At 30.0% G+C, this 21,222-nt stretch overlaps 1 protein-coding gene across 1 annotated transcript in view; it reads right to left on the bottom strand.

Moving 5' to 3' along the window:
- Positions 1–2,843: 2,843 nt before the first annotated feature.
- LOC113373546 (trissin receptor) overlaps positions 2,844–21,222 on the bottom strand; it is a 121,611-nt gene continuing 103,232 nt past the window's right edge. The window contains exons 4-7 of the mRNA XM_026613837.1: positions 17,718–17,915; positions 14,425–14,481; positions 5,895–6,189; positions 2,844–3,086 (exon numbers count right to left, since the gene is read on the bottom strand). Of these exons, the coding sequence (XP_026469622.1) occupies positions 2,875–3,086; positions 5,895–6,189; positions 14,425–14,481; positions 17,718–17,915 (762 nt within the window). The 3' untranslated portion in view covers positions 2,844–2,874. The remainder of the gene's footprint in view (positions 3,087–5,894; positions 6,190–14,424; positions 14,482–17,717; positions 17,916–21,222) is intronic.

Here is a 21,222-nt window from a genome sequence, read left to right as displayed (position 1 = left end):
AGATATGAAATTACAGAAGATATTGAAAACTATGATTTTTTGTAGGCGGCTATAATTCATTGACATAAAACTTATTGAAAAGTTTGTTTGCTCATTATTTTACTTTTATTTTTGTTTTGTGTGATGTAAATTCAATTATTTAGTCATTATGCTCATATTGATTTCTTTGTATTATGTAAATAATAATCTACTCGATTGAAATTAAATATGAAAGCAAATGTTAGAGATAAAAAGGTAAATCTAAAACTGCAACACAATATTATATACAATATTTAATCCAATCAAAAAATCTTTAGATATATCTTGAGAACAACATCTTGAGACAACATCCAGTGTGTCAACTTTTGCTTCAATATTCAATATCATTTTGAATAAAATTATTGAGAGTTCTAATTTATCATTGTATTATTAAGATCATCAGAAATGTAATTTTTAAATATATTTTTATTAATAAGTGGAATATCTTCAAATATATTGTGTAACAAATTCTTGGGTTCGTGCAGATGGTGTGGAATACACCATCGAAGCAAAAGAGTTTGTAAACTTGTGATTTTATTTATGATATCTATTATTATTTCGGCTGATTTAAACGCTTTTATTTTTTCAATTATTCCTACGCAAACTTTATTCTATATAAAAATATCGTAAGTTCTAAAAACAACTTGAGTAAGTCTCTATATAATCCACTTTCGCTTTATGGAAAATTTTCACAACGAGTTGTAACGAGTAATATCTTCGAAGGAAACGGAAAGTTCCAAAATATGCTGTTTTAGGTTAGAACTTTTGGGATCGTTGAAGATACTCATAGAATTCAAGAACTTGTCTTATGACAGTTTGAACGACTATTTTTGCGTGTAAAACAAGAGCCACAGCAAAGGGTAATAGAATTCAATTCCATTCGGTATCGAAACAAAATACTCCAGAAGGAAATAACTTCTTCTTCTTTGTGTATATCTTCTATAACTTCTTCTTCTTTGTGTATACAGATTATGAGGTATAAATAAATTCAATAGAACATGTGTAAGTTAGTAACAAAACAAAAAACTGTAATTATATATATCTGCAGCACATTTTTTTCAAGGGTACACATATTATACACAGTTCTAAGTATTTTCCAAGATTAGTATTCCGGTAATAGCAGCAGCTGAAAGGAATTTGCATTAGAGTAAATGCATTTACGTTTCCTTCGAACGTGCCTTTGCATAAATATAACCCGGAATAGAAAGTATTAAACAATATTTAATTTAAAGAGTTTTCCACGGTCGTGCGCAAATTTAGAATGTCAGAAACCAAAATTAAATACTAAACATGCCACGTGGAACAAGTACTTAAAAAACCTTTTTAATAAAAGGCTAAATCAAACACTCGCCTAGTTGCTATTTACGTTTGTGAAAATATATTGCAGTTACATAGGCACTAAAGTAGTCTTTAATTACCGATTTTTCACGCTAAATAAATATTCATGACAAAGTTTGGGGTAATGCCTACGTGTTTCATCTGATGCTCATTTTATTCAAATCCAGTCAAAACAAATAAAAGTTATTCGCCTTCAGAATATTTGATGGACTCAATGTCTCGAGTGGACTTGAAGAAAGTAAAAAGAGACGATCAAGAAAAAAACACTTTTTAAATACATAAAAAATATATAATGATCCAATATTCCATTACAGGTTGGCAAATTTTAGAGCCTATTATGTTACGATCGATATCTTTATTAGAATGCTATTTTACCCTATATTGATGATACGTACTAGATTATGAGGTATAAATAGATTTAATGGAATAAATAGAATAGAAAGAATACAACCAGACCATTCTATTATAAAAAAATATTTTTCATGGGTAATACATAATACTAAACTCATCGAATGTTCCATTAAAGGATTGAACTTATTGTACGCCGTAAAAACAAAGTAGTATTTTCGATAAATAAAAATATGATTTATCATTTATATAAAACGCAAGCAAGGGCATTTCGTTCCTCAGAATGAAAAATGCTTATAGATTCAGTTACGATATTTCTTAAAAAATTTCTATACAAATCAGGAATGTGTTTAATATTATTTTTAAAAAAAATTATAATAGCAATTTCTAATATAATTGTTCTCTTATGGAATACTAAATTGGTTTCCCATTATAACTAATTATTAGACACTCTCATGTAATTCAAGAATTATCCAGAAAACAGTTTCAAAGAAAATGCTATTTAAATTTTCGCATCAAAGAATGCAACTGGAAATAAAAATTATAACTATTCATACATACATGATTTTCATATAAAGTGGTACTAAAAACTTTTCAAATCCTATGTGGTTGTTGTGCAGTCAGGTTATTATAATAATAAGTTGCATTTTGTATGTAAAACGCGTGATCGCACAGCAAATACATGGCATTTAGTAACGTTTTGTATGAAAACTGGAACGTGACATAACCTTGCCATAACATTGGTCTATTTTACGGCGGAATTATCCCATGTCTTTGCTAAATAGTAAGTATAACTTTTGTATACATACATGAGATAAAATTAAAATTAAAGTCTTTGCTAAATACTAGTGGTTGCACAGTCAATAAGATCTTCAAATTAATTTGAACATGTCGCTTCGCCATTTTTTTACAATTTTCAATCCGTGCAAGCTCGCATCATGTTCTTATATTCAGCATTCGTTGATCATTTAAATAAAACGTTCCCTTGCAGGCCAAAACAAGGGATATTATAAATAAAATGATCAACTCACGCACATAAGAACATTAAGAAGTTCTTAAATCTAATATAAAACTCTGTAATATATAATAATTAAATAGAAAATCTTTTACATTTACGTACATTGTTGAGTATTGTCCTTAAACGCAACTTTCCTCAGGCGGGACCTCGTCTCAGCTGTCGCAGCCGTCGTCGATGTTTGTAAGGGAGGTGCAGTTCGGATGTTTGGTCGTGCAGGAGCGCAGGGCGAACGAGCTGGTCTGCGGGGTTGCCCGCCTGGACAGCGCGCGGTGCGCGTGCAGGAGACGCTGGGACGAGGTGCCACATCCGTTTTTGTTTCTGTTTCTAGATGTTCCACACGAACAGAATAACACTTCTCGCATACCTGAAAAAAATGTTAACAAATATAATCATAAAAGATTTCAATTTGAAATTATACAATTATGTTAGATATTGAAATATTTATTGATTGGTAATGAATATGATGCTATATTTTCAAATAAATTATATTTAATACCTTATTATTTTAAACTTTTGTTATACTTTGTTTCAAATTCAATCATATTGTTATATTGTTGTCACTGAATCGAAATAAAATAATAGTTGAGCACTTTTATAATCATTAATGCTACGTCATTAAATAAATATATTTGTGTGTAATATATGTATATTACACATACACACACACACACACATATATATATATATATATATACAGTGGCGTCGGAAGCAAATTTTTGATGGGTTTTCGTCGTTTTTTTGGTAGGCAGCCAGTGGGTTCGTTTTTTTTAGTTATTAGGCCCTATCATATTTTGATATTGAAGGGTGGACCCATCAAATTTCATGGGTGGGCTCAATCCCACACAGCCCACACGGTTCCGACGCCACTGTATATATATATATATATATATATATATATATATATGTATTTATTAGATTATTGCCTCGAAAATGTACGCATAAACTACTTTTTCCGTGTAAAATATATTATATTTCACAAATAATGCTCTGTTCAACAAAAACAAAAAAACAAGTTAGTGTATATATGATAGTGCAAAAATATGTGCCATACGTTAGTTACTGATTTAGGACCTTATTTATATCCACTGATGATGACATAAAATCCTATGTCGAAACGTTTGGAACAAATTAAAGATTAACTTCTAAATCTTTGCCTTTTGTTTGATGTATTGCCCTTGAAGAACTTACTCATATTTCTCAACATCAAAACTAACTTCTTTAACACACACACACACACACACACACACATATATATATATATATATATATATATATATATATATATATAATTAATTAATTAAATGACTACGCAGCAAAAATTCTAGACGCATATCAAAATCGTACTCATTTTATCTAAAGCAAAGTTATGGAAAGAAAATTATATAAAATGTATTCTGTAAGCTTATTGAATGATACTTCGATGCACTTCAAAAGACGAATGTTTTGATTTATTCAGGAGATGTTTTTGAATTACTACATTAAAATAAAATTTAGAAAATAGTTTGAAATCATTTAAAAATATAAAATGTTTTACTTAACTGTTTTAAAACGAATGGAAATAATGTGAGAATAGATAATGGTATCTTCAAAGAACTATATTTATTTTGATCGTAATACAAATAAAATAATACAAATAAAATACCCCGGTGTAATTTAGAGGTCACATTCTAAATTTTTCGATAATTTACCAAATAATATTTAATTTTGATATTTTATATAACAATTACAATATTTATGAGCTTTCGCTAGGCTTTTCAACCTGAAATAACATTTTCAAACACAGAATAGCAAACATTATAGACCGGTGTGACTTGAGAGTTACATAATTCATTAATACCGACAAAATTTCTTATTTGTATATACAGGCTGGGCTCGCCCGTAGGTAAGCGGTTAAGAGCGACGGGACTTGTTTCAGAGGTCCCGGGTTCGATACCCACTTTGAGCAGTCTGTTGTCAGGCAGCAGTGACAACGATTTGCACTTGGAAATATAGATAGCAATATGTTTCCAAGTGAAAATAGCCCTTGCCCGGCATTGCTGCACCAATAAAAAGTCAGCCATATTACATTAATTCTAATAACAAAAATCATCAAATATGGATGGATTAACCATTGGGTTACCATCTAAAAATAAGAAGTAAAGAGAAATTTCAGCCCAACAGCTCATAGGACGTAAGGTTTTGATTGCTGTTAAAAATATAATATAATAATAATAAAGTTATTATTTATATATTAATAAAACAGGCATTAATAACTGATTTTTTGTTCTCCTATTTTTCTATGTAAAACAAAAAGCCCACAGAACGTCAATTATAAACTTATCTACGAACTAATTTATTACACAAATATTTTAAATGATTCAATTTAATATTACGGTAGGTATTAAGGGGCACAACTAGTGTAACCGCCTAAAAAAAAGGTTATTTTTGGAAATTTATATTGAAAAAACTACTTCATCAATCATTTCAAAATTTTAGAAATATATTTATATATGTTTTAAAAATACATAGTAAAATTTTTGAAGAAAAAAATTAACTATTTTTCAAGTTATCGTCGATCTCCAACGGCGCGACAAAAAAGAGGCCCTTAATTGCTGCAGTAATTCTGGCCTTCTACGTGGATGAAATAAAAAAAAAAATTCTCGTTAAACTAGATAATATTATCTGTAAAATAAACTACGATAAAAAAATGAATCAAAAACTGACAAAATGGCGGCGTTTTTTTTTTAAAAAAGTCGAATCTTACCCAAAATTTTGGTCGTTTTTCGACTGCCAAATTTCGATTTTTGATCCGATCAAAAAATCGATAGTTCATTTTACTGAGAACTATATACAGAACATGTAAAAAAATGATAGTGATCGGATCATTCGTTTTTGAGTAATCACTGCAGCAAATTCGGAAAATGCTGTTTCGAGAAAAACGCGTTTAAAGATAAAATGATTGTTGTACTATATACTATATGTATACTTTTTAAATGGCTGTAACTGAAAAACTATTTGAGATATCGATTTGAAATTTTAATATGTTATTTTTAAAGGTGTAATCTAGCGAAATATAAAAAAAAACAAAATTCGATTTTTTCAAAATTTCACACTAGTTGTGCCCCTTAAAGCCTAAATTGAAAAACCAAATATATATATATATATATATATATATATATATATATATAACTACCTTTTCTAAAATTTCTCGACAGAAACGCGTACAACAATGGATTGACCCCGCTGTTGAAATACGACACCAAGAACGTGAGTGGCGTGAACAGAGTACTAAAATCGCTGTCTCCTTTATAATCTGCGGACCAATGCTGCCACATTTTGCGAGCATGCAGAGGAAGATTGCACAGGGCGAATGCTAAAACAACAGCAATCAGCATTCGGATGACACCTCGTCTGGCACGGAGAACATTTTGCGAAGAGGCGGACATCGTGTAGGCCGCGGCGGTCGGCTGAGTACCGTAGGCCGCTGGCTGCTGGTAGTGACGCGGTCCACGCCAACTCGCGCCGCGCAGGGGCCCGTGGCTGCTGGAGAGCATGGGGGTACTCGAACCGTCTAGGGGCTGAACAAAAATATTGTTATCAATGTCCTGATTAATTGTGATATCTTTGTTTTATATATATGTTAAGGTTTTGTTGAATATTTTACATTTATAATTTAATTTTTAGTATGTGAATATAAATTTTTGTTGTTTGATTTAACAAGTTCTAGAGAAGAGTACATTTCATGTACGCAAAATATAAAAATAATTATAAATGAAAAATTACATCATATAATTAAATTTTATGATGTATATACGAGGTGTGTTCAAAAAGTACCCGGAATTACTAATAATTAAATTTCGCGGGTCTGGAGTGTCTGATTGTCAAAATTTTTTTTTTATTGTGTTGGTATACATGCCCCTAAAGTATGATGAAATTTTCAGCTATATTCACTGTTTACTTTGTCTGTGGTAGTCGCTAAGGTTCGACGTGTTTTTCTGAGCTCGGCGATTTTTACAATGGAAGAATTGAAAAGTCAAAGAATTTGTATTAAATTTTGCGTAAAAAATGAAATAAAGTGTTGCAAAGTGCAAAAATTCACCAGATATGGCTCCGTGTGACTTTTTCCTATTCCCAAAGTTGAAGAGACCCATGAAAGGACGGCGGTTTTCCTCGATTGAAGAAAATCGCTGAGAGTGCTCAAGGACATATCAAAAAGTGAATATCAAGGGTGCTTCGAAAATTGGAAAAAACGCTGGCATAAGTGTATTATATCTGGAGGGGACTACTTTGAAGGGGACCACATTAATGTAGACGAATAAATAAATATTTTTTTGAAAAAACGAAAATTCCGGGTACTTTTTGAACAGACCTCGTATAATGCCGAGAATGATATACTGTAAAACTGTAATATACATGAATTTAGTGCTTTTGAACTAATCAGCCCATATGAATTTTTTACTCAAGAATATCAGTATACATATAAACATACTACATGACCCGACAGACGTTGTCCTGTACCCACGCATACAATTTTTTAATATAATGTACTAATATTTACCGCTTATCTAAAAACAGTAATTATTGTCTTGTAGACATGCAGATATTTCATATTTTTGAATTTGTTATACATATTCAAATATTGTCTAGGTTCATAAGTAAATTGAAATTTTTGGCAGATGATAGTATGCATTTATTTTCAATGCAAACAATGACATGTCGTTTTTTGCAATTTTTTTCCATTTATTTCTACAATATTGCACATACATCCCAGAACTTTATAATCACATACATCTTAGAAAATTTCCTTAACACACTTCAGAAAGATTTATCAAAATTTGAATAATCGTTTAGAAGGAGTATACAGTGAATGCTTGTAATTTAATATAAAAGTTATATAATAGCAATAAAGCTCAAATTGATTTTACGTTTTAGTTAGAAAACGATTGTATGAGAAAAAGTAAAGGGCTGTTTTTAGGGGTTTTCCGCAATTATTCGATTTTTTCTTGCCGTAAGAACCATCCTTGTACATCAACGAACATTTTAAAACAAGAATTGGCCAAATTGGTCCAGGCGTTGTTGAGTTATGCGCTTACCAACACATTTTGCGATTCATTTTTATATTATATATATTATATATATATATATATATATATATATATATATATATATATATATATTAGTGATGTGCCAAGTCGAATCAAGTGATTCGAATCATTCGAATCAAGCCTTTATCGACTTGATTCGAATCAGATTTTACTTGATTCGAATCAACTCGCATCAAGTCGCGAAATATTTACTGTGATAAAATATGTATTAACACAAATTTTTCATGAATATAAAATTTTTCATAAATATAAATATAAAAAAATGTTTTTATTTTATTCAATATTATAATAATATAAAAAATAAATATCATAAATATAAAAAATAAATAATGAATTAAATAATGCGAGCCACCCGACTTTAATATGCTTAAATGTATCAGCCAACTCCAATCGTCTTTGTGTGACTTTAACCGCATTCATCGACTAACTATATCATCCGACTTCATATGAGCCAACTCGAATCAAGCGGCGATATGAGTTATTCCGATTTCATGACTCAAACCGAATCAAACGGCGATATGAGTTGTTCCGACTTCATATGAGCCAACTCGAATCAAGCGGCGATATGAGTTATTCCGATTTCATGACTCAAACCGAATCAAACGGCGTTATGAGTTGTTCCGACTTCATGAGCCAAACCGAATCAAGCGGCGTTACGAGTTATTCCGACTTCAATTCTGATTCGAATCATCCCGACTTCAAGCCGTTCGAGCGATATGAGTTCAAGCGATATGAGTTAACCGTATGGGCGATACAATGCGTCGTCGTTCTTGCGTGTTTATTTATTTTACGGAGCGCTGAGAGCGATTTTATTCGTGAAATATCAATACCCAATTTTGATAATAATTAAGTGTTTTAGATTTTAAATGTTATCAGAATAAACCACTCGAAATTATGAAACGAGTTTCGGGAATCTTTCAATATAATTCTCTTTTGAAACAATTACTAAACACCAGAAAGTCAGTAAATAATATGTTAACTTCTGATTATGTAAGTAAAGGCAAATTCACATTAATGAAATTAACTTTCAGCTCTCAGTTTAGATGCGATCCTTTACTGATTACATAGTAAAATAAACAATCGACCCATGATTCCAAATATTATTTTATATGCTTTAGTGATGCACAATTGTTTGGTAATCTATTATTGTAAATTAATTTGAAGATATGTTTTAGCCGTCCTCAAAATTACATCATTTTTAATAATTTTCAGAATATACTTTTTGATAGTGATTTATGTTTACAATTTCTACTTTGTCGGTTATATTGGTTAAACTGACAATTTTGATTATAAATTTGGATCACTTTTACTAAATTAATACATCCATCATTTTTTTTGTCCATATATATACTTGATTCGAGTTGATTCGAATCATGATTCGAATCAGGTTTTTTTCTGATTCGAATCATTCGAATCGGGAATTTTTCGAGTCGGCACATCACTAATATATATATATATATATATATATATATATATATATAATATTATGAAACCATTAAATTAAGTGCATATTAATATTTTTTATAAAGAAATTAAGAACACGTGTTCGTTCTAACTCATTTTGTTCTAGCTTACTAAAAGCATCTATTTACATAATGTCCTAATTAAATATCCATAGCACAAAGGATACTTAAAATCATAATCATATCAAAAGTATTATTCATGCAAGAGGAAAGCACTTTAACCTTTTGACATTATGAAAAATATATTAATAGAAAATTAGGTATGTTAACATATTTATAAGAACGTAATGTTATCAAAAATATAGATAAAAGGTTAAATGCTGATAGAAAAGGAACATGTCTATATCAGGTGCAAGCATCTTAAAGTGATGGCATCAGGAATATGAATTTTGATAATGCATTCGCAGATATATTTGCGTAGATTTGCAAAAATAATAATTTTGCATTAGTTATGTACAATAATTATACTCTATAATTATTTTTTTCCAAAAATGCGTGAAGTATATCACATTTTTTACGTGTGTAAAATAAGTAGAAAAAGTAAATTAAATTATTCACTCTTTTATCATTTTGCTGATTCTATTTAAACTAATCCTCCTACGTGATTTGCTTTTTACATTCCATCTTGTTCCCGAGAAGACGAGATAGAAACTTTGTCTCCAAAACTTTTGATAAGTTTTTGTGCTAACCCAGACGTTACATGAAATATTCGTAAAATTTTTGCAGTATATATTATAAACGATAATGTTTAATATTATATATTTAATCTTTTTCTAATTAAAAAGTTTTTCTTGAAGAACCTTCATAAGCCGCTGAAATACTAAGAGAAAAAGATTGTTGGAAATTATTTTTATTTTACTAGAGTACTTAACAACACCTTGAGCTAACCAGCGCAGAGATTTTAATGAAAATTTTTATTTTGGACAAAACTAATTTTGTGGTTTGTAATAATAAAAAAATGAAATGTTTAATATATATAGATATTGTATCACAAATATAAAAATAACTGGACAAAGAATAAATGCATGTTTTTAAAATGTCGATTATTTTTTCGAGGTTGAAACATATTTAATATAATGATTATTATTAATAATTATTTTAATAATCATTCTTTATTTGACACTTTATATGTCATCATTCAGTAAATATAAATGACTAAAAATTGTTTTAAACAATGAATACAATCTCAACTAAATATTAAAAATAATTGAGTTAAAATAAACATACAAAAATAATTGTTTGCTGAATCAAAATTCAAAAACATAAAGCTAATTTTAAAAACAAACAAACATTTTTTTAATAAATCCGTGCAAACAATCCTTGATTTATGTACGCTTTATACGTTCATTATGCCAGTTTCCGTATCTAATCTTTCTGAAAATTTATGCCACATTTTGCAACAGAGTTTGAAATGAATTTCTCGGAGGCGACGAGACGCAATGCAGCAGCAGCAGCAGCAGCAAAACAACAGTTTCCTCCAGTATTAACTCCCCAGAGTGCCATATCATGAAACTAATAACGGTGTTATACTTGTCCGACGTTATTACTGTTTGTTTCCACTCTTACGATATATAATAAGGGATATACAATAAAACTGATAAAATGCTATATTTTTATTACGGAGTATCTGCACGAACCATGGCTCTAAGTAAGTAAAGTACACCAAAACTATTTTGAATGCTTGAAGATGTGCAGCTAGAGTTGAACCGAAAAGGTAATAAATGAAGAGTACTTAACAGATTCGAACAGAAAAAAACTCTACTGAGCGAAAGAAACCGAATCAGAGTTATATTAGGTAAAAAGAGCTTTCTGCTCGACAAAGTCAAAAATAGAGCTAATGTTAGTGGAAGGCTAATCGACTTTATGAGATGTGTAAATAATGTGAGGTAATCATTAAGAAATCAGAAATTGTCGTATAGCATTATAATGTGAAAATCTCTTGCAGGTTATCCAATAAATTCAATAAATTTTTCACAAATAAGTTATTTTCAAATAGTGGTTTGAATATTACACCTCATTTAATTGGTGGATATGAAAGAAAAACATAACTAAAATGATTCGATTAGAAAATTAATTCATTATTAAAATTAATTTCTTTTATAGCGTATATATATAGTAAAAATTTCAGTATTATATATTATTATATAATTATTTTTATTTAATTGAACGTTATAGTGGAAATATTATTTATAATATATAATATATAATTATTCTTCATACACAAAAAATATTTGGAATTTTACTATCTTGACATGATATGGGTTGAAATGCTCAACATGTCATATCAATTTGATAGGTTGGTATGCGATATATATTACTTTATATATATATATATATATATATATATATATATATATTCATGTGTGTGTAAGTATATAAATTCTGTTGTTAATGGTGAACCAACAATGTAAACATAATCACTTACATAACATCAACCGTCAAATAAGCAAGTTTTGTCACCGTTTCTATCATTCGCATTTAAATAGACTGACAACGTGCTCACTGGCTTGTAGAAGCTTTCTTAAAGTCAGATTATCCTATTATACCAGTCTGCTGAATACTTATGTATTTCAACTCGGATAATATTACGTCCTAGCAAAACACAAAGTTTTTGAGTGTCGTACAGCCGCTATTGTATATTCAGGGGTCGTTGGAAACCCACATTAACAAACAAACCGTTGGTTGCCCGATGATGCTATCCTATGCAAATAGAGTCTAAGACTATAAGAATTAGATACGCCAATCACTCAGATGAATAGCTCTAATTATTTAAACCAAGTTCGCAGGACGAAGGCGAACAGTCCAATGATATGTCAGGGATCGTCTGGAGTTAATAAAAGAATTATAGGAAAGGAGATGAACGAAATCATGCTAAATAAATCATAGTAAACAAAAAAGAAAATTAAGTTAAAATAGTAATTTTACAAGAAATATATTAAATTAATAGTTATTCCAACACTTCTCATGAATATTTTTGAAATACTAGATCTAGGTTATATACAGTGTTATCTCTGTAAAAAATGTACCCATGAAATTAATATTTTGCATTTCTTAAATAATGTAGCTATTATTTCGTTCAATTATTTTAAAATTAAATGTGAGATATTGGATCTGTTTGCCCCCAAGCCGTTCCATTTTACCAAGCCCATGGGGTAAATAAGACAAGGTGACAAATTTTTGAGAAAAAAACACGTTTTCACAATGATGAATTATCTGGGAGTTTTACTGAATACAGTCAGATCTTCAGATATATTTGGTTCGGTTTTCACAATATAATTGCTGAAAGCCAAATTGGACCTTTGTGCCACGCCCTATCCTATGTATATGTGCGTGTGCAAGTGTGTGTCGCCATTAAACAAGGTATGTACTTCTTCTATTCAAGTAATATAATATCTATACGTTTCGATACCTCATTTTACTTTTTTTCAGTGGACAAAACGCAGAAGTTATTTTGACTCATAACACTAAAGAACTAACAATAAAAACATAAAACAATAAAATAAACATTACAACAACAAATATGTTACTAAAAAATAATGAATATTCGATTCGAAAAAACTAAATGAAGATAATAATTTTGACCATTTTGCAACGAAAGGTTGATTGTGACAGTCCTATATATATTTAATATGTTGAATATATGTATATATATATATATATATATATATATATATACAGGGTCGGTTCTACCTTGCATGCAATGCATGCGAAAAATGCGGGTGCAAGCCTTAGGGGCGCCAAAATATGGTTCGGAAATAAAATTTATGATATATTATTTATTTTTTTCAATATAAAATCAAGAATACATACTAGATTATAATAGTCTATCTAACTAGTTGAAACGGAACTTATTAAAATAATAGATACAAATTAAATCAGAGAAAATGGAAAATGGGGAGTCAGTGCTTCGAAAATGGCTTATTTATTCTGAGAAATTGAATTGTAACTTTTGTTTTTATAGCAAAAGCTTCGCATCTGATAAACTTTAAATTTTGAAGTCATGGAAATGAAGAAAATATGAAAAATGGAAGCAAAATTTACATTGGAACAAAAATCTTTGAGCTTTTTTATACATAGTGGTGTTCATACTCTAAATTTGATTATTAACTATGCGAAAATAATACAGATACAAATATAATTAGTTTTTTTTTGTTTCGATATAGTTCAAGAAATATGTAATTTTTCGCATTTTTTACTAATCTTTGGACAATACCTTTGAAAAACGTTAAAAACTTAACTTCAAAACAACAATCTGATACTCTGAATTTAATGGCAAAGTAAACATGAATACAGTTGGGCCTTTACGATATCAATTATTTTAATTAAATTAAAATTTTAAAAATCCTACATGAAATACGAGTGTTATGTTCAAAAATGAAAGGCTAGTTTTTTTGCCCTCTTATCATGATTTGCTCAATAGGATATATGGCAAACTAAATAAGTAAAATGTTTCAAAACCCAAATATTAATATTACACTTACGATAGAAATAAATGAAAATCTAAAAATTTGATTATGATCAACCCGCAAATGAATTTTACACGGTTTTAGATTATATTTTTAGATTATTTTTTATGTACTAAATCCGGAATGATTATTTAAATTAAATACAAAAAAATACGTTAATATTTATACTATTTTAACAATAAACTATTAAAACAGTTAACATTATTAGGGGGTAGGGCGCTAGAAAAAAATTGCATGCGTTCGCTGAGGACCCCAGGACCGGCCCTGTATATATATATATATATATATATATATATTTTATTTATAATATAAATCTACTTATATTAAAGAAATATCATAAAAAATAATATTTATTACGATTATATTTATCACAAAACTGAATAATTATAAAATTTATAAAAAAAAAATTAAAATCTAAAATAAAATCATCTTTAACCGGCTCTGCCGTTATTTTAATTACCCATGTCAGACTTTTAACTTTTCAACACTTTAACACAGCACGAATCTACAAATTATCATAGTTATAATACCTAATTAAATTTATACTACATATAGAACAGCGTCGCTAATATAGTTAATCTCACCTGGGGCCCGTTGACCATTCTGGAGTCGTACCTCCCCGACCTCGTCCTGTAGAGGGCCGCGTGATAGGCGGCCCCGTTGTTGGTGGCCGCTTTGCTCGCAGCAGCCCGCTGCAGGCCGCGGGAGCTGCGCCAGAGACCGACCGCTATACGAGTGTAGAGCACCTGATAAGAACAAATCGATACCTGAGAGAGATACATTAACGCGGAAGTGTAATTACCACGTCGAAGGCTTAACGGATATCTTATTGGCAGTAGTTAATGGGTAAGTATTATGTTATGTATCGATATTGAAGATTTTATTTCACGTTTTTATTTACAGATAATATATTACTACATGTTGACATTTATGTTATTGAATAATAAATTGAAACTAGTGGGGTGGGTGGCATCGTGCCTTAAGGCAAATTGCTGGAACTTTCCGTACCGTAACGAAATGTTCGAGGAATACTGAATGTTTTCAAATAGGTTTTTATTAATATTGTAACATTGTCTAATATTTATAAGAATTATATAAACTGAATTGCAAAGTTAAAATTATTTGTTTAAAGTATATTAGAATTTTAGTCAGAATACAATACAGAGAAAAAACTAAAAAAAAAAGAAAAAAAATTATACAATTTTTTTTCCAAAATCAATTATTTTGTTAAAACAAGCTGAAAGTTTTTTGAATCATTTAAATTGGATGCTTAGTTCTGCACATTTAGCTCTGTATCTTGGAAATGGCCATTGCCAAAAACTAATAATCACTTCTCCCAATCATTACTAATTGAATGTTTTTTAGATCATTCAAATCGGATGCTCCGTTCACTCCAAAAGTCGATTTCTATTTTCTGCGCTCTTTGCTCTTTATCTCTGTAACTACTGGACCTGCCTTTGCCAAAAACTAATCAGCTCTTCTCCCTATCGATAGGAATCGAATGTTTTTTGAACCATTCAAATCGGTTGATCCGTGCGCCCGAAAACGTGACTGGAAATTTGTATCCATACATACATGCACACACACACACACACATCCATTTTTTCTGAGGTATACCAAAATGTTCAGAAACCTTGAAAACGTCGAGAAATGTAAAAATTTTCAATTCTGATTTTCGGTCCATTACAATTACCCTACGGGAAGTTAAAAAATGCAAATTGCAATTTATAGATGTTATAACACGAAAATAAATGTTATTTTTTTAAGCCAGGTTATATTCTACGTTACATATAAATTTATTCATATTTTATCAAACAATCCTAATAACTATAAAAACAGACAAATTTTACTTATTGTTTAAATTTTTTTCAAGTAAATAAACTATTATAAGTTAAATATAAGCAAATATCGGACAATTTTTTAAAAAAAAACTGTCGTATTAGTAATATATTAGTATATCTGTATGATTTTTCAACTATAAAGTTGCTAATTGTGGATATTTTATACATTCTAACTTATTTAACTAGAGTCTCCACTATAGACCATATTTTTATACCGTATCCTGGGGAGTAGGTTGACAATGAGTATTATATTTTATATTTTTTGATTTATAATTGATTTGCTTCTAATTTTCTGCATAATTAACTTTAATAAAAAGAATAGGTTTAAGGGTGTTTTAGGCAAAATTTATTCAGTATAATTTTTGCTAATTTTCGTGAATTTAAAAATGATAGTTCCAAATTACTCAAGAAGAGGCTTTAGCTTTTAAAATTTGGGTTAATTTAGTTGATTTATTCTGATGCGTTGATGTAATTTCATTAACAAGTAATAGAACAGATTTAATTCCTATCTAAACTTTTTAAAAATCCTGAAAATTTGGAACAAAAATTAGAATTTGGGACATATGTTTATAGAAAAATCCTGGACGCAAAAGGTAGAAATCCGAGACCGTTCCGGCCAATCCTGGGCCTTCCATTAGAATCAAGTTTGTAACATTCTTATTTTAAAATAAATACTTAATTCTTCTACGTTTTCATATTCACTTTTACAAAGCCGTACCCAGACAGACAATATTCATAAAGAAAAATCTTATTACGATCTTTCACTCTTAAATTCTATTTACGGCACTTTTTTATATTTGAGTTCTTTCTATAACTTTTATGAAATTACATCTATTTTATAATATGATAACAAAACACGCCAGCAATAACTCTTGCGATATAATAATATACAAAGTAGACGAATTATAATTTTATTATCATGTTTTATGGGATCAAGTTTATCTGTCTGATGAAACTGTGAATGTTCCATGACGTCGCGAAAAATCGAAAGCTTTATGAAGAAAGGTCATATAATTTAATATTGAATCGTATATAATATATATACATATATACCTACACACACACACACACACACACATATATATATATATATATATATATATATATATATATATATGTATATATATATATGTATTTATATAGAATGTATTTCATTTAAAAAAACTGTAGTGAATCGAATAAAGTTTAACAGGATTGTTAAATTTTATTTATGCGGGAAAATAGCAATTTCCAAAGTAATATAATATTGTTAAAAGTATTTTTATTCTAACCATAGTACATAAAATTGTTGAAACTTAGATAACTCGCTGATATTTTTATAGATTATTAAAATTGATTAAATATAAAGTTTTCAATGACTTTGTGAGAACTAAATCTTTGTGAAATCTTTTGTTTGCTTGTATGGAACTTTCCTTTCCCTTTCTATTTCGTATTTTGTCTCATTTTGATCGAAAAGGACAAGAAATACAGGTCACAACATATACATTTCACATAAAACAAAACAAATTGCTAGTAATTAACTACTAATGTTCAACTTATAGCAAATTAACGAACAAAGCGATCTATCTGTAAACAAGTAAGGGATCGTTCAAGCATTACGTAAGCAGATTTATTACAATTATTTACCCCCCATCCCCCTTGTCAGCAAAAGTAAGCAAAGCTCTTATCCCCTACCCCCATGCTTACGTAAACATTTTGCAATTAATGTAAAAATAAAAATACTACCTACGACGTAATCATCATCCAGACTCCCTTGCCCCCCATGTAAACCCAAAACAAGCAAATCAACAAACCCCCGCCCCCCTATGGTGCTTACGTAATACTTGAACGGTCCCTAACACTTATTAAAAGAAATCGTACAAAAAAAATTTTTTTTTGACTCTCTGTTAAATGAATCGTGTTATTGTAGGGTGCTGATTCAATGCAATAATGGAAACTTGTTCGAACGAACATACTTCTCTTTTTAGACTCTACCTCAAAATCAGTATATGTACTCGTAGTTTAGCTGTTATGACGACTGTCCTACCATACCATAATAAAACAAAATTGGGAAAAATATGACTCATTAAGTTTCGCAAACATAATCTTTTGATAGATCTCAAGATCTAACACACAAATGTAATTAGTCATCATCTACTCACCGTCATGACACACAAGGGGGTGACATAGAGCAGAGCAAAGTTGACAACATCGAACAACTCTGCGTTGTACCTTTTCCTGTGCTGAATGCATATCGTTTCGCTCCGTCCGTCGGGAAGGACATTAGTTATAGTCTGCACCCAGATGAACTTGGGGGAACTGTAGGCGGCCGACGTTATCCACACCGCGACGATCACCAGCTGAAAGCAAAAAATATGAGTCAGATCGCGGGTCAACGCGTTTCAATGCAGCCGGAAAAGACGGCAAGATTATAAAGGATGGCGTAGAACTTTATTTAGGGCGAAGAGTGAATAATGGAATCAGATGTGACATCGATACAATATGGTGACGCCACAATGAATATTTACATGTGTCGATAATAATATAGTCGCCAACTTGGGTTTAAAATATGTCAACCGAATTATTCCGTTCTAATCAAGACTACATGTCTCTTTCCTTCCAAAACTTTTGACCTAGGTTTCAGATATGAGGTCAGTTTGGGTCTAGTGCGTTTTCAGTTCGCTTCCAGTTTCCTTCCGAGTCAGTCGAGTTTAGCAGTTTTGCTGAGTTTCCATTTATTATTTGAAGTGAGGTCATTTTTTTAGTTTATTATTATCAGAGAAGAAGAACGTTTTAGTTTTCAAATACAGTCCATTATTCAAGAATAACCAGCGATTCCGGAGGTCATTCTTTTAATCAAGGCCACATAACAATAGCGTAATAAAAATAGTAAAATTAGTAGTATTGAGATATTGGTGTAGATGTGCACCTCGTATATATATTCACAGCTTTACAAATAGTCTTATTTCTAGAATACTTGAGGCAATTGGGTTATTAATTTTGACTGAAATTACAGAAATGTTAATTACGGTTACGGATCTAGTATTTAAATAAACAGAATTAATAAAAATTAAACACAGTAACAAACTCGCTAGGGGCCGTTCAAGTATTACGTAAGCACTATAGGGGGGCGGGGGGGTTGTTGATTTGCTTATTTTGGGTTGACATGGAGGCAGGGGAGTCTGGATGATGATTACGTCATAGGTAGTATTTTTATTTTTTTACATTAATTGCAAAATGTTTACGTAAGCATGGGGGTAGGGGATAAGAGCTTTGCTTACTTTTGCTGACAAGGGGGATGGGGGGGGGTAAATAATTGTAATAAATCTGCTTACGTAATGCTTGAACGATCCCCTACCAAAAGTTTACATTATTATCTATAATATTTATTAAATAATTTGTTGTAAACATTTTGAAACTAGATTTGTCTCCTCTTCAATGTGATGTACATTAATAAATTCATTAATTTCATAAAATATTTATTAAAAATGAAATTTTTTCAACAAATATATAGGCAACAATGACAATTACACAAAGACAAAGGAAAAAATAATTGTTGATTTTTTTTATATTTAGAGAAAAAAGATATTTATGCTATCTTTTTCTCCAAATTTAAAAAAAATCAACTATTATTTTTAGTACTAACAGACGACATTTTTATTATTATGTTGCTATTATTAATTTTAATAAAAAAATCTACAAATGTTTTAATATTCTAGACAATATAGTAAAAATACTAGATGTTACGCTCAATAACAAATTATCCAAGGTAATTTAATATAAAGTCCATGAATATTATGATTGTTTAATTAATGTAAAATACTTTATCATTACTTTTTAACTACTGGTAGATCTTTATCAAAAATCAGCATGATATCAACCAACATCTTTGGAATGGCTTTTAAATTTTCAAAATCGTCTGAATTTTTTTGGAAAACATCGAATATTTTTTGCGTTTTTCTGCTAATTCTAAAGACATGGTTTGGCCGATTGTGTAAAACCAATCAACACTTACTTTTTGAGTTTTATCAAATGGTTCTTTATTATTAAAATCGGTTCAGTCATTTTTGAGAAAAACACTACAAAGTAAAAAATTGGCTTATATATACACACTTTCATACACACATACCTATTTTTTCCAAATTTGAGGTCAAATACTTCAGAATCACTTGAAACGTTGAAATGATAATAAATTAGAAAATTGGATTCTCTGCCGAAAACATTTATTAAAATAATTGGAGTATCCGTGCAATTAAGCTGCTCCAGTTGTGAGAAATTTTGCACTGATTCTACAAATTTACTCTTACTCATAAAAAATGTTATAATGTACTTTACATTAAATTTCACTACCAGATATTAATTTTAAAATCTTGTATCCGTAGTCCACTGCGCAGAAATCGGATCAATTCCGTGGCACGTGGAAGTCCATAAACGAAATACTTGTGCAAATAACAGACGTCGCATATGAAAATCGCTCTGGCACGACTGCAATATATTTCCTAGTGAACTAAAGACAAGTAATAACTAAAGTTTATTGTCAACTAAAGTATATACGTATGCTAAACGAACGACTGGGAATCGCGCTTCTGCATATTGCGACTGAGAATGGGCTACTTGTTGAAGCCGAATCGCATGCACGGATTTCGTGCTGGCGATGGCAAAATAACTGTCATTTATTTAAATAGAAATTGATCCGTAGGGTTCCTTAAATATCGAGAATTGTAAAGTCAGTTATTAATAGTTTCGTAATGCAGAGCAAAGTAATTTACTAAAAATACAAAAAATCGTAAAAGACAATTCATATCTTTCCCTTTCAAATTTCCTGATTATTTTCGGGTACTTTAGAAATTGCACCCTAAAACCTAAACTTGGTTTAAATTGCTTACTTTCAGTTTATTATAGCAACTTTTATTCTTACGTTTCATACGGCATCCAATTCTGGGGTTTTTCATCCGAACTAATTAAAATATAATATTTAAGCTTCAGAAAAAAGCTATTCGAATAATTTTTTCCTTGCCCAGTAAAGCCTCCTGCAGACCCATATTTAAAAAACACAATATTCTAACTGCCCCATGCATTTTTCTGCTGGTAACATTACGTTTCATCAAAAACAATTCGAAACTTTTTGATATGGCTTCGTCCTCCTCAAACTACAACACTAGACACAAATTTATTAAGGCGCGCACATATAAATTAGCCAGCTCTTTCAATACGATCGACGGCCTAGGTATTCAGCTTATGAATAAACTTCCACTCAACATCCGAAACTTAGACAGCAAAAAATTTCATGCTTCCCTAGTCAAACTTTTTAAAGAATTAGCTTTTTATGACATTACTGAATTTTCTCAATTTGATATCAATAACTATTTTCTTGCATAATCCTTATCCTTTATCTATGTAGTCTGAGCATTTGATCGCCTGTACAACCATGTTTTTTTTTATTTTATTGCTATTTTATTAATTTAATTTTTTTACGGTTTTAAATGAGTATAACTTTTAACCTTGTGCAAGAATTTTGAGCTTGACTGGTGGTCAAATAGACTTTAATATGATGAACTTGATGATGAACATTGTATTTAATGTTCGAATGCTTTTTTTTCAGCTCTTTTTTCAGAAGCGAAATTTGTGCATCTACTATGATTATTATAAAATTACTATCCTTTTAAT

Source organism: Ctenocephalides felis, unplaced genomic scaffold (genome assembly GCF_003426905.1).
Source record: "Ctenocephalides felis isolate EL2017-DRISC unplaced genomic scaffold, ASM342690v1 CF-g0.4_SCAFFOLD_01604, whole genome shotgun sequence".
In the NCBI taxonomy this organism is placed as follows: Eukaryota; Metazoa; Arthropoda; class Insecta; order Siphonaptera; family Pulicidae; genus Ctenocephalides; species Ctenocephalides felis.
This window is presented reverse-complemented; position numbering and strand designations above follow the sequence as displayed.